Source organism: Pteronotus mesoamericanus, unplaced genomic scaffold (genome assembly GCF_021234165.1).
Source record: "Pteronotus mesoamericanus isolate MK-2021 breed Mesoamerican mustached bat unplaced genomic scaffold, CSHL_Meso_final scaffold_167, whole genome shotgun sequence".
NCBI lineage: Eukaryota > Metazoa > Chordata > Mammalia > Chiroptera > Mormoopidae > Pteronotus > Pteronotus mesoamericanus.
Genome location: NW_026555308.1, coordinates 20,621,516 through 20,647,838, shown reverse-complemented (window position 1 = coordinate 20,647,838; position 26,323 = coordinate 20,621,516). Strand labels below are relative to the sequence as shown.

The 26,323-nt window shown below is 44.6% G+C and overlaps 2 protein-coding genes and 1 non-coding gene across 3 annotated transcripts in view; 2 read left to right on the top strand and 1 right to left on the bottom strand.

The window, feature by feature from the left end:
* Nucleotides 1-26,323, top strand: part of EIF4H (eukaryotic translation initiation factor 4H) — a 170,639-nt gene that overhangs the window by 46,317 nt on the left and 97,999 nt on the right. The gene's annotated exons all lie outside the window — the stretch shown is intronic.
* RFC2 (replication factor C subunit 2) lies at nt 938-19,172 on the bottom strand. Its single transcript, XM_054589715.1, has 11 exons — nt 19,028-19,172; nt 16,549-16,618; nt 14,399-14,440; nt 13,965-14,071; nt 10,558-10,659; nt 9,423-9,523; nt 5,862-6,019; nt 5,560-5,625; nt 4,055-4,135; nt 2,732-2,845; nt 938-1,344 (listed from the first exon to the last, which is right to left on the bottom strand). The coding sequence occupies exons 1-11, from the start codon at nt 19,132-19,134 to the stop codon at nt 1,234-1,236; spliced, it is 1,059 nt and encodes a 352-aa protein (XP_054445690.1). The 5' UTR covers nt 19,135-19,172; the 3' UTR covers nt 938-1,233.
* On the top strand, nt 11,740-11,845 carry LOC129083981 (U6 spliceosomal RNA). The gene has a single exon (XR_008530545.1). It is a non-coding gene; the product is annotated as a U6 spliceosomal RNA (small nuclear RNA).

Sequence of the window (26,323 nt, the reverse complement as noted above, 5' to 3'; positions counted from 1 at the left end):
TCATTTCTTCACCTCACAGGGATCCCGTCTCCAGGCAAAAGGCAAGACTGAGAAAGGACATGTATTTTGTAAGACTTCACCTTGCAACTTTTGAGGACCTTAAATAATTTCTTCCTCTTAATAGAAACCCAAACTTAAAGAGCCAGAAGTCTCAGAGCCTTTTCTGTGTCCTTACCCAGTAATATTCTGGGCAAGCGACTTAACCAGCCTGGGAGGGACAGCACTAAGTAGAAGTACAGCAGGCCCTTCCCCTCCCCGCTCCCTCCTGCTCCCAGTTCAGGGTGGAGCAGCACAGCCACTGTGGACCAAGGAGGAAAGCAGACGGGCCGCCCAGCGGTGCCAGCACTATGCGCAGCACGGGCACGCACGGCCGGGAGTGCCAGCATGTCACACAAGTGTTTTCAATCAAAGCTTTTCACGAGACCGCTAATCACGGAAGCTGAGTCACCCCCCACCCCAACCACCTTAAAAATACCATTCGAAAGGATGTCTTGGATTTGCTTCAGAACAATCCCAGAGCGGGGCAGGGTGGGAGGAATGCAGAGGAAACAAGATGGGCCATGTGTTGGTGTAACTTTAGGATGGATGATGAAGGTTCACTATATCATTCCTTTATGTACAATTGATATTTTTCATAATAAAAAAAATGAAAATAAAAAATAGTACCTTGTCAAAGAAGAAAAAGGAGGAGGAGGAGGAATTCTAGAAGATAATTTAAATTCACTGAGAAATCTAAAGCACCAAGTACTGCACAGAAAAGGTGACCTGGTGAGAGTTTTTCTAAATAGTCAGTCCTGCCTCATGTGGAACTGTCCTCCAGTTTTCTAGAAAAACTCAGATTAGCTTGACCAGTCTATTATATAAATCACCTTTTCTACTTATAGCGTGCAAAGGGTGCACACAGAAACAGGAAGCAGGCCTTGCACAACGGGGCCTAGTGTTGCCACACTATTATTGACAGTATTGTACGGTTTTATTAGCTAAATACCAACGTGTGCCCAGATTGGGCCTGTGCCCTGGAGGCTCTCTGGGGCCTTTCCCCTGTCACCACATTCCTGAGCCCGGGGCTGAAAGCAAATGCCCCTGCAGATGCGTGGGAGCAGCAGGAAGGCCATGACGTGCTACAGAAAGGCGAGTTCCACTACGGATCCGGGCAGCATTTTCTCCCAAAGCAGAAGGCTGTGACTCCTGCCTTTCTGGGAATCTTGCAGCCCAGTCAACGAGTTCTCCACTCTAACTGGCCACCGGGGCCATTGTCTTCTGACACAGCCGGGCTAGGAGCCCTGACATCTGCAGAAGGGAGTTCACGCCTTCTGCTATTTTCATATGAGTGTATCCAATTTCCTGAAAAACGAATCAAATTTAAATTGGGTTAAGTGAGGGAGGAATGTATTTTTTTAAATGTGTACTAATGGCTTACTCAAGACTGATGCAATGAACTCAAACTCCAACTAGAAATGAACTCTTAAGTTGTCATGGATTATGTTTAACTAAAGTTCAATGTATTTCCTAAAAGGATGTTGGTATTTCTTTGTGAAATACTGTTAATACAAAGAAAAAGTTAATATTAAAATACTTATAAAACACATATCTGATAAAAGATTTGCATCCAGACTATATAAAGAACTCTCAAAACTCAGCAATAAGAAAACAACCCAATTAAAAACTAGGTAGATTTGGCCCTGGCTGGTGTGGCTCAGTGGATTCAGTGCCGGCCTGCGAACCAGAGTTGTCGGTTGGAGTCAGGGCACATGCCTGGGTTGCAGGCCAGGTCCCCAGTTGGGGGTCGTGTGGAGGCAACCACACATTGATGTTTCTCTCCCTCTTTCTCCCACCCTTCCCCTCTCTGTAGATAAATAAAATCTTTAAAAAACAACAACAAAAAACTAGGTAGATTTGAACAGATGCTTCATCAAAGAAGATTTTGGATGGCAAATAAGCACATGAAACAGTGCTCGACATCAGTAGTTGCTAGGCAATGCAAATTAAAGCCATGAGATACTACTATATGCCTATTAAAATGACTTTAAAAAAACCAACTGAGCATTCCAAGGGCTGGCTGGGATGTGGATCAGCTGGAATGCTCACACACTGCTGGTAGGCTACAAAATGCTATAGCCACTTTGGAAAACAGTTTGGTAGTTTCTTATAAAGTTAAACTTACACTTACCATTTGACCAAACAATCTTACCTCCATACAATGGAATACTACTCAGCATACTCTCAGCAAAAAACATGAATAAATTCAAAATGCATTGAGCTAAGTGAAAAAAGCCAGACTAAAAAAGCCAAACGTTTTTGCTTGATTTCATTTGTATGAAATTCTAGAAGATTCTGTTCCCCCAAACAGAAAGTAGACCAGTGGTTTCCAGGTGTTGGAGGGAAGAACTGACTACAAAGGAGCACATAAATTTGGGGTAATTAAAATTGTGTTTACATGACTGAATGATTTGGTCAACAGAAGGCCCCAAAGCAGCTGAATTTTACCCTATGTAAATTATACTTCAATTAATCTGACCTTAAAGACAAACAAATCTCTAATGAAGAGAGTCATCCTAAGGAAGAGTAGGTCACTGACTGGCAGAACTGGCCTAAACAAACTCCCAGCCCGCAGGACAAGCGGGGACACTCACTGAGCATCTTCCGGGTGCCAGGATGTGAGTAAACCAAGAAAACCACAGCGTGGCCACCACATTCTTGAGGAGAGAGGCCTGGCTATACTCTCACTCACCTTAATAAACTCCAGTTTCAAGTATTCTGCCATTTGGAAGGTTTTGCACACTCGAAAAATGTTGCCAATGATGTCTTCTGGTGAATAGCCAAGATGCCATAGGTGAGCGAGAATCTAGAAAAAAAGAGGACATCTGTAAACAACAAGGATACTCAAGAGCAAATAAGGTTAAAACCACACCAGTCTTGGGCCTGTCACATTGCTAGGAGCAGACAGATCATCCTACAAAACCCAAGTGACTCTGAGAACTAGCTGAACACCATGGAGCTGGCGGGTCACATCCTATGTATCATGTGGGGATAATTTAACTGATTTTTCCAGCAGACAGAAAGATAATATTGCAAATGTTTTCAAATGTATGGCAAAGTCTGCTACCGTCCCCAAGGCTCTTAAACACTTTATTAATCACCCCCAGACCAGAAGCTGCAGAACCCTGTACCTGCTATGCTTTCCCTGGCTACGAGTCCTGACACACCGTCCGCAGGAGCAGCCCCGAGCACGCCCTGACCAGCGCAGAGGTTACAGCGGTCTCAGCCTCTGCCTTCTCAGCCCCCCAGCCCACCCTGTCTGGACTACAGGGTCTGGAGTCAGTTGTTTTGGCCTTTGCTTGGGCATGTGGGGTAAATTCAGGGCGCAGGGGAGCTCTGGGTGCCTAAATCTGAAGGCTTGCTTCAGGGCCACTCAGTGATCTAGTCCTGGTGCCTGGTCTCTGCCTCTGTCTCCTGCCTTGCACTCCGGCTTCACATTAGGTCTAGCCCTGCCCTAAACTCAAAGTCAACTTCTGGCCTAATTTAATGGGAGCAGGGAAACCCGCTGTGGTCAGACCAATGGGCTCAGATCACACCACTGCTACCCACATGATTTGAGGGTCACCGGAACTCCAGTGGTGCCCACTGGAACCTGCTCACAGAACGAGACTCTAATTAGGCCAGAAACCTCCTGGGCTCTCCTCTCCTGGCGACTGGGGAACTGCTGGGTCCCAGGATGCCCACCCTTACGTTCCTTGGGAGGGCGGAGGGGAAATCTCCCCTTAACAGAGAGAGATGGCTTCACTGCAAAGTAAGCAGTTGGGCTGGTCCTCCCTCATGTGTTAGGTGCAGAGGATATAATTATAGCGCAAAGACATGACTTGGAATTCCAGGCCTACCACTTTTAAACAGTGGGATACAGAGAAGGGAACTTAGCCTCTACCACGGTTTTCTCTTCTGTAGGGTGTACCTAGCATCGTTTTAAGAATTAAGGAGAGTTCCCTCAGCCCTGCTCAAGAAGGGAAAGGTCCCTCGGGAATGAGGAGGGACTGGAGAGGAGGGGAAGGAAGCAGACCTTGTAGGCTTCGTCGATGTTGGCATTCACACAGTGCTGGATCATCTCCTTCACCAGCAGGGGGTGCGGCTCGTCGCAGACCTGACCAAACCAAAAAGCAGCAGCTGTGGGCACCACCTGAGGAGGACCCCTGACACACCAACTTCTGGACCATTTATGAGACCAACTTTTCAACTTGTTTTTCATCAAATTTGCTAGCAAACAGAAGCAGATTGGGGAGGCCAATCACCACCTAACAAGGTACCAAGTGAAAAATATACGATGTTGACCAACTGTAGTGAGGAAAGCTTTTGACACCATGTTACCAATTTCTCCAGCAGAAGATGAATTAACAAGGGCCACTGAAGAATCGCCGCTTCGCTTCGGGGGAGCTTCAAAGCCTTTATAAGTCACATCTCAGATCACTTGGATGATCACTTGCTCAGAACCACTTAGAACCCACTTAAGACTTAGATCTTTTGGGCTGGTCTCCGACTGGAATTGCAATTGGCTTTCCAAGGACAGGGTCCCCCAGCCTCAGCATGACCTGTAGAGCCGCACGGTGAGTGCTGGGGCACCCCTCCCTGAGACCAAAGGCTGCCTCTGCCACTGGCCTTAGGTTCCACCCTCCAGGGCAGTATCAGTGTTTAAATCTAAATGAAAGTTTTCTGATATCTCAAGATAGCGCCTACACCTACCCTTGGCCTTCTCTCCCCAGTTCAATTAACTTCCCTCAGAAGTCCTGCTTTCCAGGACACTCGATGCTGTGCTCCAGGAGGAAATGAGATCTTAACTGTCACTACAGGTAACTAAGCAAGTTCCCCTCAGCGCCCTTGAGTATACATCACTGCCAGGGTTTAAGCAGAGGCTTTCAGCGCAGATTTCTTTACCCAAAAAGCTGGTAAAAAAAGAGCTACAGACAGAACATGTGGACAGCCCTACCCTATTCTTATCCCCAAATAAGGGGAAAATCAGACACCATACTACTGAATGTGGCTATCAGTTTCCAAAAGTATTCTCAAAAGAAAAGCCCTTTGCCTATGTGAGGGAGTGAGAATCTTTTGGCTTGGCTTTGAGAGGTCTGATCTGCCCTGCAGGTGATGCAAGCGCTGAGGGGACGGCACTGTGCTCTCCCCTGTGCTCCCTCCTGGCCTCAAGCAGCCGGTGGTCTCGGGCAGGCCACTTGAGCCTGTCTCCTTAGCCACAAAATGCTGATGAGACCCTCTGGGTGCGGGGCTGCTGTGAGGCTCAGAGCACGCAGAGGAAAGCACCCAGCACTTCCACTTTTCTCTCTCGGGTGGCATCCCAAAGTCCCTCCCAGCTCTCCAGTGCGCGGAGTAAAGCGGGCAGGCTGGAGCAGGGCAGGCTGGAGCAGGGCAAGCTCCCCGCCCGCCGAGGGCGAGCCCCAGCACAGCGGCGATGCCGTGCCTGTCTCCTGCCTCCTAGCACCGTCCTGCCTCCCCCCCACGGCCCCCTCAGATAAGCGCTGTTTTTGTGTGCTGGAATGCCCAAGCCAGTCTTTGTACCTTGAACACATTCTCACTGTTAATGTAGCCAAATCCCGAGAAAGTAGACTGCAAGTTGTTCAACGCCTGTTGAGGAACAAAAACACACCCAGGGTGATACTCATTCTCAGCCCTTCCCCGTCACTCTTAGCTCAACACCCTCCTTGCAAGCGGGCTCTCCGTCAGCCCCAGGGCCCAACGCTCCAGCCTCTGCCTATGCTCGGCTCTGTGCAGCCCTCACTTCCCTCTTCCCCCTAAAATAGGGAGCACGGCAAGCACAGGAGGCCCCCGCCTGGCGCCTCGGTGGCAGCAACCGCACATACCTGCCTCATGTCTCCCTGGGCGGTGAAGATAATGGCTTCCAGACCGTCGTCCGTGTACTGCACCTTCTCCTTCTCGATCACAGTCAGCAACCTCGCAAGGATCTGGGCATCAGTCAGCTTTGTGTAGCGGAGGACTGCACATCGGGACTGAATGGGCTCTGAATGGGACAGGAAGCGGGTGAGGCCCCCCTGGGCCAGGATGGCGCCGCCCTGCGGGCTCTTTGGTTACGGGGAAGCAGGTGCACGGCCCGCACAGCCCAGCCATGCCGGCACCACTCTCCACCCAGCAGGCACTCACTAGTGACTGACCGGGGCTAAATTTCAAAATATCAACCAATAAGCAAAAGAGAGGCCTCAGCCAGCACTGCCTGGGATGACCTTAGCGGGCCACGGCTTCCAGAAGAGAAAGATCCTCCAAGATAGAGACCTCTATGTGCCACAGCCCACAGGTGAGCCAGTGCTTGCCCAGGTGGACCCGAGATGATTACTCTGTGTCTGCTGAACAGCAGGGCCCTTCTGGGAAGGTCACAACCTAGCCAGCAGGGTAAGCACAAAACACCTGTGTGGTTTCTTTACCGATCCACAGGAGATTCTGACCACAGCCAGAGCTGAGAACCGCTAGACAGACAAATGCAGAATTCTGGAAGCTGTCCTTGACCTTTGGTTTAAGACTATGATATTAGTTTCTCCAAGCCCCAGTTTGGTCTCTCAAAATGGCCTTCCTCAAAATATTTTCATCTGTCACCTCTTCCTGCCAAGGCAAGTCCTTCAATAGCTCCCACTGTTACAGTACAGTTCATCTCTCACCCTTGTGTAAAATCTTCTGCAAACCTCACCTGTCTCTACTCTCTTAACTCTGCTTCTGCTATCTTGTCTCTCCTGGAACAGACAGATCTTGCATCTCCTGGAGGGATCCTGCCACCTAGGATGCTCTTCCCTCCAGTGTCTTCCCACTTAAATCACAACCATCATTGAAAGCTCCTCCCAAACCCCCTCCTCATGGAGGGGCTGGATCTTCCCCGCCTTCAGCGACCTCCCCTCCTTTGTTCACACTTTTCAAGAAACATTTTCCTGTTAGCTTATTTGCATTAAAGTAACCAGTTAGCTCCCCAGGTTTTGGGGATGCAATGGATAAATACTGTGATGAGGTCCTGGCTCCTTAGAGCTTAGGTTTATCGGGATCGGAGGAGAAACAAGAACATTACAACACAGTAAGACAGAGCCTTGGGAGAAGTTTCTAGGAACAGCTCTGGAAACCCTGGCTAGAGAGCACAATCAGCTCAGCCTGACGGAGAGTCTCAGTGGAGCCGCTGAGTTTTGAGGGATGAGGTTCTTAGCCCGGAAAGGCAGAAGGAACAGCACATTCGAATGCAAGAGCGATGACAGGGCCCAGGGGGTCGAGGAAGGATGAGGCTGCAGTGCATGGGGAGAAAGATGAGGCTGCGGGCAACAGGGCTCTGCGTGCCAGCCTGGGGTGCGGTGGGCGACGGGGGTCGGAGGCATGGCTGTGCGCGCAACGGGAGACCACTAGAGGGTTAAGCAGGGGAGTGGCAGGGTCATATGTGCTGAGATGACCCTGGCAGCCTGCTCAGGTGCAAGAGAAGCTGGGGGGCCCTGCACCAGGGAAGGGGAGAAACAGCGAGGCCAGACCTGGAGATAGCTGAAGAGGGCAGGGGTTTGCGACACTGGGATTTGATTTTGGTGAGGGTCTGGCTGTGGTGCTGAGCAGACAGGAGGACTTGGAGTGGGTTGGGGCCTTCGTTTTGGGGAGCCCCTCTCCTGTTCATGCGTGAGCTCCTGGAGGGCAGGGACACAGCCTCACACAGAGCTGTAGCCTCCACTGTGCCTTGTGCAGAGTAGATACTGTGTACACATCTGTCGAGTGGATAAGACTTTTCAAAAGGCAGCTTTCCTAAGAGTTAGTCCATCTCAACTTACTTGAAAGCAGGAAGCCTCACAAATGAACTTATTTGCATATTTTGTTTATTAGCAGAGATGAAAGAGATCAATTAGAAACCAGAGCCCATATTTTAAAGCAGTTAATATTCCAACTACACTATAAGTATCCTGCAGTAGATTTTTATCTTTTGAGAAATTCCGAAAGCTTAATTCGCAGAATTTAAATACATGTCAGAATAAGGCAGCCGTGGCCTTCCTCAGAGAAAGTATGCCTCTCTCTCAACTGTATGACTCCAGGGACCAAAGTGAGATTCGGCTCCTAAGTTTCAAAAATCAACTCTGCAGCAATTTGATCACAAACTATTTCCTCTAATGCTAAGAAGAAATTCCTATAGAGATTTCATTTATGTTTGCTATAACCCATTAAAAATTAAAAATAATCCAAGAGCTGTATCACAGAAATTACCTTCATAAAAAGGGAGGGCCACAGGTTTCTCCAACAAGTGCAGTTTCAAATCACTGTAACTCATTAACACACGGCCCTATGCAATATGCATGGTGGGGGCATGGGTCTCTAAGTATAATACTGTTCCTGCCCTCAAAGATTTCTCTCACCACTGGCTAAGGAGACAAACCACATATACATCCATCAATCGAAAACCTGTAGTAAGTTTCCTCCACCATACTGTTGATGTCTTGAAGGTAGAGAACATTCTCATCAAACTTTGTATGTTCTGCACTAGTGGTACCCAATACCTACTGAAAACAAAGTAAATGCTTGTTGAATAAATGGCTGAATAAATTAATGACCAAATAACGACCATCTAGGAAAAGTAAAAGGACATAAAGGATTCCTGGTAACACAGGGAGCCCGCCACCTTTTTGGGGGCATCACCGTTGGTAACCTGCTTGTCTGCGGCAGCGCACAATGGCCTGGGCGGGGTGGGGGCAATCAGACAGCTGAGCTCACACAGGCTGCGGTTTAGCATGGGGGACATGAGGCAAGGACAGCAGGACCAGAAAGCTGTGAGGAACAGCGAGAGAGAGAGAAAGCTGGACTGTGCCTGCTGTCTTTACCAGAAAAGGAAGAATGTAAAACCACCAGGAAGTTGAGGTACTGAGACAGGAGGGTAAACAGTGAGCAGTGAGTAAACAGACTGATGAGAGGGAGGGAGGGAAGGAACTGGAAGGACAAATGCCAGGTCAGAGAGAAGACTCAGGGGTAAAGTTTCACATGTGAGGCAATTCCTGGTAATAAGCAAGTCCAGTGGGCAGACACAGTGCGTGCCAAGTACTCAGACACACAGTAAGTGCAAGGACATGTCTGGAGAGGGGCTGTGACTATGACACTGCACAGGATGTGAAAATGTCATGTGGGCCTGCAATGGTGCAAGAGTCGGAAAGACGCTGTGTTCCAATCCCAGGTTCCATTTGCTGTGTAACTTTGGGCAAATTACTCAACCTCTCTGAGCTCCCGTTTTCTCACTTCTAATATGGAGCTAATAATACCTCTGCAAATAATTATGTAAGATTAAATTAAAAAGATGAAGTACAGTATAGTGCTCGGCTCACAATAGGCAATCAAAAAGTCCCTACTCTTCTGCCGCTAAAGAGCCAAATGAGCACCATGTGGACCCCAAGCTGCCCAGAGCTGACCCTCACCTATGATTTTATCCGAAGCGTTACAAGCAAGAGCAAAGCGAGTCGTTTTGGAGTAGATTTCCATGGTTCTCCTCAAGGCTTGCTGGGCTCCATCAGTCATGCTGAGAAGAAAAACATTAAGAGTGCAGTTTGCAACTACAACCCAGGGCCCACTGGACACAAAACCTCCTTACAGAGCCTGGGAACCAGACCTCCTGACCGAGCATGCTCAGCCTCTCCTCAGGACCCAGTCTCAGTCTTACACATGCAGGCTGCACACAGGCCTAGAGCGGGGGCTCTGCAGCCAGGCTGCCTGGGCTCACATTGCAGCTCTTGCACCTGCTAGATTTGGGACCACAGTCAAATTATCTGAGCCTTAATGTCATCACCTATAAGGAGAGAATGATTCTGCCTACTTCAGAGGGTTGTGATGACAATTAAATGAGATAATAACATGTAAAGTGTTTAGCAGAATGCCTGGGATAATGTAAATGCTTATATGTAATTGCTCAATAAATGTGAGCTGCTATTATTGCTATAATGTTACAGTAAAATAGGTTAAGGTGCATCAAACTATGGACTATAATATGGCGATTACAAACTATGTTCCGAACAAGATTATAATAATGTAGAACACTGCTCTTTACGTTAGAAGGAAAAACCAGGATACAAAAATTATATATATTAGGATCTCAACTATGTAAAAATGCATAGTGTAGAAAAAGAGAATAAAGCAAGATATTAACAAAATTTTCTAACTTTTCTTCAAAGAATGAGTTACTGATTTTTTAATATCATGTAAAACTTTTCATTTATCCTAGTAATGGCTGTACAACATTGTGAATGTCCTAAATGTCACTGAATTAAAAATTAAAGTGGTTAAAATGGTAAATTTTATGTTATGTATATTTCACAATGAAAAAAATAACATTTAAATAATTCATTTAAGTGATGCTGGAACAAACATATCAACTGTCTTAGACAAATGTTTGTACGTTACTTAATTAAGATAGGTTCAGGCCTTCTATTAAATTGCTTTTGAAGACAAGCAAATCTACCACAAAAATGCCAAGGTGGGGAATTTTTCTCTGGATTTAATAAAGCCTGATAAGAGATATAGAGATTAAAGTCAAAATGTTCGGTAAAGCACTCTTACCTGTCTGCTTCATCCAGGATGATGATCTTGTGTCGTCCTTTGGGAAGAGTGACCTTCTGTTGGGCAAACATTTTGATTTTGTTCCTCACAACATCAATGCCCCTGAAACAATGAGCCAGCATTTAACTGTCACCTTCTGAGACAAATTCAGTTACCTTCACAGGAACTTTGAACCCTCATATATCATTATGAACCCAACTTTAATTTTTAAGTTTCCTTTTTAAGCAATTCTACCTATTTATAAGAACTGAAATTTTATTCCTCCTTGGAGGTCTTCAGCACACAAAAAACTACTTACTACTTAAAATACAATAAACTCATTTTAACTTGTAATTACCTATGGGTCCACTGAATCATTTTATAATCAGATATATTCTAAGGTATTAGTTCTTAGTGACACTATTCTTCCTATATATTGAAACCATTTAGTATTTAATCATACTAGTAATTATTCCATCATTACTCATCAATTATTCCCAACTACACTAAAAATCACTAATTTTTAAAAAATGAAACAATGATGGAATTGCCTAGAAGAATAATGCAATACTGGGGGGAAAATACTATTACTATTATCTCACTTGTCATTTTTTAACAGATTTTTTAAAAAAGATTTTATTTATTTATTTTTAAAGAAAGGGGAAGGGACAGAAAGAGAGGGAGAGAAACATTGGCGTGTTAAAGAAACATAGATTAGTTGCCCCTCACAAGCCCCCAACCAGGGATGGGGGCCGAGTCCGCAACCCAGGCACGTGCCCTGACTGGGAATCGAACCAGTGACCTTTCATTCTGTGGGATGACACTCAATCAACTGAGCCATGCCAGTCAGGGCTAATACTTTGTTTTTTTATTGTGTTGCTTGACATACTGCACTGTCTTTCTAGAATACACCGTTCAGACACACCATCTTTGCTATCTTTTTTTAAGCTTTCATCGACTAAAACTTAAAAAAAAAAAATCAAAACTTTTCATTTTCCATCCATAGTGTCAAAGAGAAAAGAACTGACAGAGGAAGATGTTTCATAATTATTAGACAAATCAGAAAATGACTGCGAAGAAGCAAATAGCACTCTGGACTCTAATGATGGTAGTGAAATTGATCATGTAAGCAACATCTCAGACTATGTTTCCTCAGATGCCAAAATCTTAGATGAATTTTCTCTAACTTAAGAGTCAAGGGTTGTGCTCATTTTGGCAGCACATACACAAAAACTGGACAAAACAGAGAACATTAGCATGGCTCCTACATAAGGATGACATGCAAATTTGTGAAATGTTCTGGATTCTTAAAAATCAGTGAGTTATGGGGATGTAACATACAGCATAGGGAATATAGTCAATAATACTGAATAGCCCCGTACAGTGTCACATGGTTACTAGACTTAGCAAGGCAGTCACTTCATTAGGTATGCAGATGTTGAATAACTATATTGTACACCTGAAACTAATATAATATTCTATATTATATTAAAGTAACTGTTATTTTAACAAAAAAATAAATTTAAAAAAAGAATCAAGGAGTGAACTATGTTTCTAAGGACAAAAACTAAATATATTTTCATCCAGTTAGTCACTCAATAGGAAGGACTTCATTCCCCAATATCCTATGATAAGAACTTGGACTTTTTATATTGATAAAGGAACATGTGACAGTATTCTTTCATCTTTTAGAATGTTTGTGCACTAACATTTACAGGGAACAGTTTGTAAGTGATCAAAAGCTCAAGGCAGGTTTGTGTACAAAGGTGACTGGAAGGAAACAGATGATATAGAAATGGAAAAAAATCCATTGTATTAATCATTTAAATAGGTGTTAAATAGGTATATAAATTTAAAATTGAAAATATTTTGCAGTTATGGGCCATTCTTTCTTCAACAACATTATGAGCCACCAATAGTGAGCTTGATGATGCAAATGTGAGAAGAACAGAGGTAAGGACAAAAATCGGCATTGATATCCTGGCCAGTGTGGCTCACTTGGTTGGAGCATTGTCCCATGAACCGAAACGTCCAGGGTTTGATTCCCAGTTAGGGTCATGCCTAGGTTGCAGGTTTGGTCCCCAGGCAAGGCATGTGCAAGGGCAGAGGATAGGTGTTTCTCTCTCACATGGATGTATATCTCTCCCTTCTCCTTTTCTCTCTCCCTCCCTTCCCCTCTCGCTAAAACAAACAAAACACACAATCAATCAATCAATCAATCAATCAGCATGTCCTTGAGTGAGAATTAGGAAAAAAAAATCAGCATTGACAAAATGGACTTATAAAAGGCTCATTCATGACAGCTGACGAGCAGTTTAGTTGCATTCCAAGGACACTGCCTGCTGCAAGCATACACAGAGACTCGGACAGTATTAAAGAGCTGAGAACTACGTCCTCAAGGGATCACCAGAGACAGACTTTGCAGACGTTTCATTTCATAGGTCTTCATTTCATAATCCTCTACTATTTCATGTCTAAAAAAGCAAACCAGAACCTCATACCATTAGAATGGCTGCTAACAACAACAAACCAGAAAATAACAAGTGTTCGTGAGGACGTGGAGAAATTGGAACCCTTGAGCACTGTTGGTAGGAATGTTCAAAGGGTGCAGCCAATATGGAAAAGAGCACAAAGGTTCCCAAAAATTAAACACAGAATTACCAAATACAATCCAGCAATTTTAAGTATAGATCCAAAAGAATTAAAAGCAGGGTCTTGAAAGGATATCTGTACACCTTTGTTCATAGCAGCTTTTTCACAATTGGCGATATCCAAAAGATGAAAGCAACCTAGGTATCTATCAATGGATGAATGAATAAGTAAATGTGGTGGTCTAGCCTTACAAATGGGTGTTGTTTGGTCTTAAAAAGGAAAGACAGTCTGACAGATTCTACAACAGACGAATCTTGAGGACATTATGCTAACTGAAATAAGCCAGTCTCAGAAAACAAATACTGTATGAAACCACTTACATGAGGCATCTACAACAGAATCAAATTCATAGAAATAGAAAGTAGAATGGTAGTTGCCAGGGGCAAGGGGCAGGGTTAGGGGTACAGAGTTTTAGTTTTGCAAGGTAAAAAAAGTTCTGGAGGTCAGCTGCACAACAATGTGAGTATACTTAGTACTATTGAACTGTACACTTTAAAATGAGCAAGATGGTAAATTTTATGTTCTGTGTATTTTACCATAATTAAAAATAGTATTTTAAATTTCCGTTTAAAAAAGTAAGCCATCAAGTTAGGTGCCTAAGATGCCACCCTTGTCAGCAAGCAATACCCATTCACTTTCACTGGGAAGGATTAAAGGAAAACACAAAGCTGGCCAGGCAAGCTCCATGTACAACACAGAATGGAAAAAAGGCTGTTTCTATAACAATTCAAAATGTAAAACACTCACTGCCCTTTAGTCCTAACTCCCAGGTATACCTGTCATTTGAGGCATTGAGTTCCAAGACGGCATCCTTGAGAGCTGGACCCAGAAGGGCTCGTGCCAAACACAGGATGCTCGTAGTTTTGCCAGTTCCTGGGGGGCCCTAGGAATGAGATCTCCAGTAAGTGCTTCAAGCCAACAGAATGATCTTAACATAGCTCCTGATTTACTGTTTGCCACTTTTTTGCATTCGCCTCCCCCTTGAGCCCTTAATCCCAACCCACAGAACACACTACATCAATGTAGCAACCCACCCACAGGCTTCCTGACCAACTTGGGTGAAACGTTTTCCTTTGCAGAGGGGACTATTAGGGCTCTGGTGGTAACGGGCTTCTCTGAGGAGGAAGTTCTGTGCACAAGAAATCACATCAGAGGGAAGCGAAAATGAGACTTCATGATATCACCAAAGCCGCCAGGACTGAGTACTTACAGCAATGATAATATTGGGCACATTCCCTTCTCGTGCAAAGACCTGAAGGGAGAAATGTTCATTAAAACTGGTTAACCTGTAAACCGTAAGGAGCCAAGCCTCCCCAGCCACAGAGGCTTGTGTAGTTAATCTGACTACAGATTTCTCCATATGGACGCCCATGGAACTCTCACCTCAGCATATTCAAAACTGAATTCGTCATTTTCCCTTACCAACCTGAGGCCTCACCCACATTTCCCCTCCCATGGACTGTCAATGCCGCCAACCCTATCACCCGAGCCAGGAACCAGGAGTCACTGTCACCCTGACCGCGCCTTCCTCCTCACCCCACACAGCACCTTCATTACAAAGGCTTAGTCGCCGCTCGTCTCCTTTCCTCTAATCTTGCCTTACTCCAATCCATTTCCCATACTGTAACCACAACTAATTTTCTCAAAAGTACATCTAATTAAAATATTTTTACCTTGGGTAACTCCTTACTGCCCGCATCATGAAACCCAAGCTTCCTTCCTTATTTATTTTTATTGAATTTATTGGGGTGACACTGCTTAGTAAAATTATATAGGTTTAGGTGTGCAATTCTATAGTAAATCATCTGTATATTGTACCGTGTGTTTGCCACCCCAAATCAGGTCTCCTTCCGTCTCCCTTTATCCCCCCTGTACCCTCTTCTACCTCCCCCACTCACCCCCCCCTCCCTGCCCCTCTGGTAACAAGCATGCTGTTGTCTGTGTCTACGAGGGGTTTTTTCCTTAATCCCTTCGTCTTCATGATTTCACTCACATGTAGAATCTAATGAACAAAACAAGCCAACAAACAAAATAGGAACAGACCCAAAGATAGAGAACAGAGTGGCAGCTGCCAGGGGACGGGGACATTGTGAGGCTGGGTGAAAAGTGAAGGGAGCTGGGGGTTTTCTAATCTAAACTAAGGGGCGTGTTAGGCTCCATGAAGCCCAAACTCTTGAACAGGGCTCATGAGGCCCTGCCCACCATACAAGGTCATCTCTCCCACGCCCAAAAAATGTACTCTACAGCCTTGGTATCAGTGGGCTCATGGACCAGCAGCATCAGCACCCCTGGGAGCTTGTCAGAAATGCAGAATCTGGCCCCATTCCAGAACCACTGCACAAGAATCTGCATTTTAACAAGATCCCCAGGCAATTCAAATGCCCATGAATGTTTGGAAACCACTATTCCAATCAGATACCCCCACCCAAGACAAGCCAAGCTTTCTCACCTCGGGGCCTTAGCACATGCTATTCCTGCTACCCCTTCCCTCTCCACCTCTCCCCTGCAAGTCTGGCTCACTCCCACTCGAGCTTTGGTATCACTTCCTCCACTTGGGAACGAAGACACTGTGAAGTTACCTCCTCCCTGAACTCTTCCCGTGTGCTCCCACAGCACCCTGTACTCCTCTGGCAGAGCGCTTTTCACGTTGCCAGCGGACTTTAATGTTGCCCCAGGAGATGAACAATCTTACTGGGCAAGAATAATGTCTATTTTGTTCACCATTATATCAATAGTTCCTAACACCGCCCCAAATCTGGCCCAGAGAACATACTCAAACATTTGTTAAATAAGTAAATACCTTGTTAGTTATTTAATTCTAAGCCCCCATTACTACAGAGACTGCCTGTTATATCTCAAATAGTTGGGCTTTTAGATTCTGCTTAAAGAGCTCTAGAGCTAGGAATTAAAAGCTTGCTCTACTGCTAAACATTTCTACCTGTCCATTGTGAAGCCACCTGCCTTGTCACTTAGTCCCTCTAGGCAAGGGTTGGCAAACTATGGTGAATGGGGCACAGTGGGTGGGGGGAGTAGGGGTAATCCACACTGAGGCATGTTTTTATAAGTCCCCTAGCTAAGAATGACTTTCACATTTTTAAAGGATTGTTTCAAAAATAAACAAAGAGACCTGGCTGATGTGACTCAGTGGACTGAGTGCAGGCCTGCAAACCGAAGGGTCGCCAGTTCCACTCACTGTCAGGGCACAGGCCTGGGTTGCGGGCCAGGTCTCCGGTTGGGGGAATGAGAGAGGCAGCCAACTGAGGGTCCTCTCACACATCAACGTTCCTCTCCCTCTCTTTCTCTCTTCCTTCCCCATTCTCTAAAAATAAAAACCTAAAAAAAAAAAAAAAAATCACCTACCTCCAGCCTGCTCACAGTGTCTTCATTCCCGACAATTTCATTCAACTTTACTGGTCTATATTTCTCAACCCTGTTTTTAAGAAAATGTATGTTCACATTCCACTCAAAAGAAAGCCGTCCTGAGAGCTTTGTCAGATGACATACATTCAATAAAAATATACCAAATGGCTGCAGGTTTTAAATTTAACGGCATGCCCGAATGCCATTTGAAAAGTTAAGTGCATGAGAATTACACACCAGAAGCTTCAAACCCACCATGGGAAAAAAACAAAAACAAAAACAAACAAACAAAAAAAACCCGTTGTTGCTGAAGGACCAGAGGAAGCCATCCAGACCAATGTGACGCCGCGCAGCAACACAGTCTGCCCATCACAAAAGAGGCCAGCATACATGGCACTGACATCATTTTATGACAGACAAAGGTGCAACCAAGCCCCCTTCTCATTCTTTACCTGCCAGTTTCTGCAGGCTTAGTAGGGTGCACAGCAGGGCTGGCTAGACAGAAACTACAGGCCTATCTTGTAACCATATTAGGCTCTGTGAAGTGGACAGGCTAGCAGCTTAGTCAGACCAATACTTCTCTCTTTTGCAAGTTATGTTATGAGAGAAAACTATTTTCTCCAGTGAGAATAGAAGTGAAAATAGATTTGCAATGACTTGACCATCATCAGGACTTCCTCTGTCCTTTACCATACTCCCTGATGTACAATGTTACGCAGGTACTGGTTGTGCTCCAGAAGCAGCTGCATGCAAAGCTTTTTTGTCACATACTACAGAAAAGAAAAAGACAGGTCTCCTCCAAGACTGGCATGTAGAGCATGCTGGTTCCTACTCATTTATTCTTCATGCTCAGTCCCTTCCAGGTGCCAACCACTGTGAAGGATTTAGAGATCTCAAGGGGAGGAAAGCAGACAATATAAATAAGACATGGTTATTGCTTTCCCAGTGGTAGGGAGATAGAGCTTAGCAAGTCCTACTACAGTGCTAAACTTCTTACAGAAACTGAGGGCTGTGGAAGCCCAGAGGAGGGAGAGAATCACCACCTGGGGATATTAGGAGCTGAAGGAACTGAAATCTGAGCTGGATTTTGACCAAGGCAAAGATGCTCCTCTTCCAGGGCTCTCATAGGTGCTCCATCTACCTGAAAGTTTTCTCTAGTCACCTGTATTACTCCTTGAGTTCAGGTCTTTGCTCGAATGTCATCTCATTAAAGGCCTTCCTGAACACCATAGCAAGTTACTCCACAGCACTTGTCACCATCAAATATACTATATATATACTGGGTGGTTTTTTTTACTGTCTTTCTCTATCAAATGTAATCTCCATGACAGCAGAGTTTGTTTTGCATAATGAAGTCTCCTAAGCATGTAGTGTTGTGCATTAAAAATGTTAGCCCTGGCTGGTGTGACTCAGTGGACTGAGTGCCGATCTGCCAACTGAAAAGTTGCTGGTTTGATTCCCAGTCAGGGCACATGCCTGGGTTGTGGGCCAGGTCCCCAGCTGAGGATGGGTGAGAGGCAGCCAATCGATATCTCTCTCACACACTGATATTTCTCTCTCTCTCTCTTTCTCCCTCTCTCTAAAAGTAAGTTATATATATAGTCAGCCACATACATAATTCTAAACTTTCTGGTAGCCACGTTAAAAAAAGGTAAAAAGAAAGAAAACAGATAAAGTTAATTTTACTAATATATTGACTCTAATATATTCAAAATGTCATTCTGAACGTGTAATCAGTATCAAAATTACTAATGAGTTTTTCTTAATACTAAGTCTTCAAAATCCAGGTGTATATTCTACATTTATAGTCCATCTCAGTTTGGGTTAGCCTCAGTTCCAGGGCTCAAAAGACCCCGATGGCTAGCATCTGGGGGACTGCACACTGATAAACTATACTGCAATCCATTTAGGTTATCTCCTATCATCCAGAAGAGGGGTGGGCTAGAGGAATGGAAATACACAGAGTACACACCATTACAGGGTGTAAACCATTACCACGGTACATGGAGAATTCTGAGGTGCTCTCAGGGAATGGACCCTAGAGGAGAGCCAGCACCACACCAACTACCTAGGATGCTATTTAAAACGAGCCAGCCACAGAAACTAGGCGGGTGCCTTCTGCACAGAACCAGTAGTTCTGAACCTGCATTCGACGCTTCCCGCCAAGTGGCCATCAGAGTCGCCCTTGGCCTAGCGCAGTGGGTGGTCACAGGGGGTTGCTACCATCACAGTTCGCAATGTTCTGACCAGCACTCCGCTTCCGGAGGTCAGACCGGCCACGCTCAACCCCAAGTAGGCTCAGAGACCCACGTCCCTCGCCCTCTTCAAATAATAATCTCTTAGACGCCACCCTGGAGCCTCCTGCTTCGCTCTGGCGTCCCCCAAACGAGTTCCGGTTCCTGGGTTCTCCCGGGACAACACCCGCCTCTTGCCCACCTACGCTCCAAGACCGCCCATCATTTATGCTCTAGGCCCTCACCACGGCAGCTCGTAGTGGCTGGCGCTGCCGGGGGCCCTGCTGGAGGCCGGGGTAGGATCCTGGGCCCCACCGTCGGTCGCGTCACTGGTGTTTTCCTGCACCTCCATTCTCCCGCCGCCTCTTCCCGCCGCCCGAGGCCCCGCCCCATGACGTCATCGCGCGAATCCCGCCCCGGGGACGTGGGGGACACCGGATGCTAGCGGAAACCTTGCGACCGCCTCTTTCTGCGCCTGCGCAGAAGGCACTGACCTGGCAAGTTGCCAGTTGCTAGAGGCTGCGGTTGCTATGGGAGATCTGACCGCTGGCCTGGGGTAAAAGTAGAAGGCGAGACCCTACTACGTAGAAGGCAGGTCGGACCGGAAAGGGACGTTCGGCGGCTTTCGTCTGTGTGTGACTCGCTGGGAGGCCCTCTCCGCGCGGCCGGCAGAACAGCTGCGCCAAGATGGGGCCGCGCGCTGGGGCAAGCCTGGCTGGAATGGAGCATGCTGCCAGTGTAGAGAGGAGTAGGGGTCTGTGGATAGTCGGTCCAAATGCAGGACCCGGCGGTGTACACAGACAAGTACTGACGTCTATTGGTGCTGGGTGACAGAAAGTCAACCTCTGGAACTTGCTGGTGCCTGCCCAGTTTTCCCGATTGCTCACAATGTTCCGATGCAATACCAGCTCCTTTTGGGTGGGCTCCTGCCTGTTCCTTGGAACTTGACGTTTATTATTAGGGAATTCTCACAGTGCTGCAAGATGGGAATTATTCCCATTTTGCAGAAGAGGCAATTGTCCCTCTGTAAGGCGTGACTCAATTTCAGAGACAGGTACCTCATATTCACAGGTGATTTGAGCATTCTTTTTGGCTCGCTTTTTACCTACTTTACTAATCTTTCCTCCCATACCTCAAATGTTATAATAATAATGAGTAATAAATAAAAATATGATTAATGATAGTCATTTACTATTCCCTGAAATCTCTTGGTGTTAGATTAAGGGGCCAGGAGAAAGCAAAGCAGAGAAATCTCGGATTGGGTAAAAAGGCAAGATAAAGAAACACTTCTTTTACATTGGTGGTCACAGGATGGTTAATAATTAATATTTTACAGCACACAGGGGTTGTATTGGGGCAACAAGAGAACAGTGAGGGGTTCTGTGGTCTCATGCTGTCATGCCAGCAGTTGTGCCTTGAGGAGTCTGGAAAAGACAAATACTCTGACATTTCAAAGGTATGCTATCTTAGGTGAAAAAAGACAGTGGGCAGGCTTAGTTTAGGTAAAGGCTGATCTTTGTCAAGGAAGCTACAGGCCTTGACATGACTATCCACCATGACCCACGTTTAGTTAGGAATTTTTATGTTTGTAAGACCTGCCATGCAGGCTTGCCCTGAGCTTGTCAGGTTTAGTATATGGCCCCTTTGAATTCACAATATATAACAGGTAGAAGATCTTGTCTTCTAGGTGATTGATTAGTCATTCAGATAAATATGGGCTCCAGAATCTATATTGGAGGTGATTGTTTTCCTATTTTTATCTTTATCTTTTAGTTTTCCATCCCCCTCAAAAGCCCTACCTATGAAGGAAATTTATTGGGGAAGACAATATTTCTGTTGTATTTATTTTGCACCTGTAAATTCTGTGCTTCGTCTTTCTAACCTGAGTGTTTAGCTCCTTGAGGACATGGTGCCTACCTCCGAATTCCTAATTTCTTCCCTTGGGCATAATAGACATGGAGCTGATGTCTGCAGATTGCTCATTCCAGTTATGCTGCCAGGCCAGCAAGGTCCCAGCAGCAGGCACAATTCACAATTGTGTTCGAGGAGACGGGATGAGAACACGTGCTTTCTCATTCTTTTCAAGTTATTGCCAGTTGGCAGAAACCTCACATGACTCAAATTCTGAAGCAGTTTGTTTTAATGATGGTAATTAAAGTTTCCAGCTTCAGAACTTAGTCGGTGTTTTTCTTCTTTTATATGATTTAGAAAAAGTGCTTGAGGTTGGCTGTCTCTCGTCCGTTTCCCTTTAAACTAATAGAGCCATCTTGCATATTTGTAATTAATTAATTTTTATATTGATTTAAGAGAGGGAGAGGAAGAGAGAGAGAGAAGCATTGATTTGTTGTTCCACTCATTTATGCATTCATTTGCTGATTCTTGTTTGTGCCCTGACTGGGGATCGAACCCACAACCTTGGCATATTGGGATGATGCTCTAACCGACTGAGTTAGGTAGCCAGGGCCACTCTTGCATATTTTTAAAATCGCTATTTACAGGTCCTTTATTTCTCTGAAGAAAATATGAATCTTTCTTGAAATAATAAACTTTTCTTGAAATGTCTCTGTGGTTTTCCCTTGGGAGTGTTCCCGTGTGGTAATAATGTTCGTATTTTCCTCCTAGTCAGCTATGACACTTGCACACCCCCAGCCACATACACTGGATATTTGTGATTAGAAACTAGCCATTTTCAATAAATGTAGAAAACAGTGCACAATTCTTTCCCCTTTCATGGTTCTTTTCCAAAAAACCCCTCTCTACAAGAGGCCTGTTGGCACTCCCAGGACTCTGCTTTCTCTAATGGGCCTGGAATGCCAGGAGGATCAGAGGAGGTGACCTTTGGGACAGAACTGCACTCTCAGGACATTTTTATTTTTCCTAGACTGAGCCTTCTGTGACTTGCTGGACTTTGGCCCAGGCAGAGCTAAGAGCTTAAGAATTCCAGTCCTTGCCTAGGGCCACACAGCGTCCCCTGGGGCTACACAACAGCCCACTGGGCCACACTGCAGGCAGGGAGAGTTGGGGGAACGACAGGCTTTTGTGAAAGACCAAAGATGAGCCACAGTGATTCCTACTCTTCCCACCAAACCGACCTGTGAAATCCCAGGATGTTGAATTCACCACTAGGCTAAACTTCCAGATTATTTTCTCACAAGAGGGCTATTAGTTACACAAAAGAGGAAAGCTGGAAAGGAGATAAAATTGAAAACAAATCCTTTACTTAAAGTCAGGGCCTTCCAATCAAATTATCACATGGGACAGGCAACAAATCTTAGTTAAAATGACACCTTAACTTTTACCACGAGATTATAGCCCACTTCCCCTGTTGCTGGATGGAGTTGAAAATCTGGTGGCATCTCAAAACGAGGACTACTGGATACTCCTGCTTTCCACCCACCCATTGGCCCAGAATGTGGAACCTGCTTGATGCTGTCTGCCTCGTTTACATTGAATTTTTTTAAATTTACATCTTTGCCTGTGTATTTATTAGTTTTAGCTATTTTTTTAAAGAAAGTGATACTATTACTGAAATAATTTTTCTCTCAGACACTGTAGTGTTCCATCACCGTTAGAGTTTTTCTGATATTCTTATTAGCATTTTCAATATTAAAATGCTCACTGTGTAGTGAAAAAGTATACTTCCTAAATATATCTATAATATAAAACTTTGTTATTTGGGTAACATTTGCCCTCACGAATCGCTCTGAATAGGTTTGTAAAATTTGGAAGTTAGTAATCATTTAGCCTGACTCTTGGTTTCTGTCTTTAACAAATATTGATTTAGTGCCTACAGCCACTGTAATAGACACTGGATGCATGAACAAGGCAAGAGCCTGGCCCTCAAGTAGCTTACATTGTAGGGAGGACAACAGACACCAAGCAGCCAATCATGCATTTACTTAATTACAATTATGATGTGTTTGAAAGACACTGATTGCCCTGGCTGGGGTGGCTCAGTGGATTGAGTGCCAGACTGAGAACCAGAAGGTTGCTGGTTCGATTCCCAGTAAGGGTACATGACAGGGTTGTGGGCCAGGTCCCCAGCTGGGGGCGTGTGAGAAACAACTGACTGATGTTTCTCTCAAACAGCGATGTTTCACTCCCTCTCTCTCCCTTCCTTTCCCTCTCTCTCCCTTCCTTTCCCTCTCTCTCAAAATAAATAAATAACATCTTAAAAAAAAAAAAAGGCACTGATTGATTGTTAGGATATCAGCAATTGGGTTCCACTCCACCTGGGAGATCAGAAAGTGCTTTGCTGGAGGCAGACATTTGATTCAAGATCTGATCCCGGAATCTAAGATCTGAACACCTGTTGTCTTTCCTGGAAGGCACCTCCTAACATCCTGTCTTTCACTGCTCTCTTGCCTAGCATCTTGTTTATTTCTTTATTGTACTTATCCATAATCTATAATTACCTGGATTTATTGCCTTGTTTATTGTCCCCACCCCCAGTATGACAGCTCTTTGAGAAAAGGAACTCTCTCTGTCCTGGTCACTGTGATACCCTTTTGCCTGTACGGCCGGTGCAGAGTAGGTGCGCCATATGTCCTGAAGCGATGAAGAACTGAATGACAGAGAGTGGTCAGATCAATCTGAGATGAATGGGAGTTGGGTTGGACAGAGATGGGTCTAATGTAGGACAAGAGCAGTGAGCCCCTGGAGGAGGCTGGATAAAAGCCACCTGGCCTCGTTTATATTTTAGATCACTGGTTGCCACGTGGCAAATGGTCTGGAGGGAGGCAAGGATGCATGTGGAGTCAGGTGTGTAGGAGTGTTTTTGTTTTATGACCTTTTAATCTCTAAATTTTAAATTACAAAACATTTCAAGCATACTGAAAATAATATAGACATTCTTGTGCTATCAAGACAGCTATTAAAATTTTGCCTCATTTTTTAAAAAAAGAAATAAAACATGGATACCGCTAAAGCTCTCCACTATGTTCTCTCCTCTTTCCTTTTTCACTCTCTTTACAGAAGAAGAAACTGAGCACAAAGAGGTCAAGGTCTGGTCCCCAGGGCTTCTTGGTGAGTAGACAGAGACTCTGACTGTAGATTAGGTGGTCTGAACCCAAGGCCTGTCTACTGTATATGCTTTTGTACTTTGATGAGACACAGATTATCTGTTAACATGATGTACTATTGTTTGGTGGGTTTTAAAAATTTCCATGAGTTGAATCATTCTACGAATAACTTTCAATTTGTTTTGTTTTTCACTTAACATTATGTTTTTGAGGTTTATCTAATCAGTATATTCCATCTTATAAAATGTAAAATTACCTCTTTTGTTCACTGCCAGGTGCAAAGTAGGTGCTCAAGCAAAACTTTCTGAAGGAATTCATGTTTTCTGCCATAGAGTATTCTATTGTGTTTCTGAGACAGTTTCTCTAGAGTAGATACCTAGAGATAGAGCTGTTGAGTCCCAGGCAGGGCATCTTAAATTCAGTACAGATCATTAAAATGACTTTCCGTAGAAGGTCTCCAGACAAATCCTCACAGTATATTCAGGGTCAAGGTGGAATAAAAACCTCCCTTTCCACCACCCTCACCCTCGTACACTTGATTCCAGTCACATGGGCCTCCTCGCTTTAAATGAAAAAGCCCATGTGCATCTGCACCCCAGAGACTTTGCACTCACTGTTCCCTTGGATGTCCATGTGACTTGCTCCTTGCCTCCTTCTGGTCTCTGCTTGGTGTCATCTACTCATTGAGGCTTCTCTGCTTCCCTCTTCCCACCAATTCTTTTCCTCTCTATCTTGCTTTCCTCTTTCTATAACAGGTAACTCTAGCTGTTGTTGCGTTATGTATGTATTGAATGTGTCCCCCGTTGGAATAGATTTCACGATGGCAAGGATTTTTTCTATCTCAACCACTGCTATTGTCAGTGCCTTGAATAGTGAGTGCTTGGCCCTTTAAAGACATTGATAAATATTTTTTGAATGAATGGATAATCCCAGGGAGTTTCAGAAATACGGACATGATGAAGAAAAAAATTTTGTATTAGTATTTTTTGTAGCACTCATGCATAATTTTTATATATTTGTTATGTTAAGAATTTGAGCTCTGACTGGTATGGCTTAGTGGACTGAGCACCAACCAGCCTGTGAATCAAAGTGTCACTGGTTCAATTCCTAGTCAAGGCACATGCCTGGGTTGCAGGCCAGGTCCCCAGTTGGGGACCCATGAAAGGCAACCAATCAATGTTTCTCTCCCTCCATCATTCTCTTCCCCTCTCTCTAAAAGTAAATGAAATCTTTAAAAAAAAAAAATTTGAAGTGCTTATGAGAACCTAGCATACTAATGTTTAACAGAGGAAAGGTATATTTCTATTGATCATTTAAATGTAAAGTTGAATTAAGTTTAAAAAGTGATTTTAGATTGAAATTTACCAAATTTATAAATAGTATTAGCATGTTTAAGAGAAACTGAGATTCAACATATTAGAAGTTTAATTTATTAGCTTTATAAGGTATATTTAAGTACTTGGAAAATTTGTCAGAAAACTGAGATACTTAAAAAGAAAATCAAATATATTAAATCTGTAATTTAAAATGTTTCAGGGAATTTAATTATATTGTATCTTTACCTTTAAAAGTTACTGCCAAAATCTGCCAGAGTTATAAGAGGAAAAATAAGGTTGTTAAAGTGAACTTGAAATCTTGATGAAAAATGAGGTTTTTTAAATTTGTCACTTTCACAAGGCAAAACAAACATTTTAAAGTAACTTTCCAATGCACAGAAATTGCCTCAGGGCGCACCAGAAAACCCACTTTCCCACGGGGCTGGTGTTGCCACCTGTGTCCTGAAAAGTTGTTCTACCATATAATCCTACCAGCAGTATCAGGAGGTAATTTTTTTGAAGTGCCATTCAATGGTCGAGTACTATTATTTTTAAAAAGTTTTGATTTATTTTTAGAGAGAGGGGATGGGAGGGAGAAAGAGAGGGAGAGAAACATTGATGTGCCAGAGAAACATGGATTAGTTGCCTCTCACACTCCCCCAACCCCCCAATTGGGGGACCTGGCCCACAACCCAGGCCCATGTCCTGAACTCTGACAGGAATTGAACCGGCAACCTTTCAGTTGGCAGGATGACACCCAATCCACTGAGCCACACCTGTCAGGGCTCAAGTACTATTATTATAGATGAAAAAAGTGAGGGCTGCTGAGATCCAGTGAGGCCCTGCTGCAAATGCACGCGGAGTTTGCGGACTCAGCCCATAGCTCCTACCGCACAATTGCTCCTTCCCCCTTGCACAATTGCCGCTCGGCCTGCCCACCTGGCCTCCCCTCAATGTCTGGGGCTGGTGACAGTCTTCAGGCGCTACAGAGGGTCAGTAATGGTAACTTAAAATTGGCCCAGGTAAAAGGGCTTTATGTTTTTCCTCAAAACCCCTCTGTCAGCTTATTATTATCTCCCTTACAGATTTGGAAACTGAGGCACATGGTACCCCAGGTTTCGCCATGAATAAAAGATGGAGCCTGGATCCAACCTAAAGGTCCGCCTCTGAGCCTGTGTTCCTCCCGTGTCTGAGCAGCTGCTCT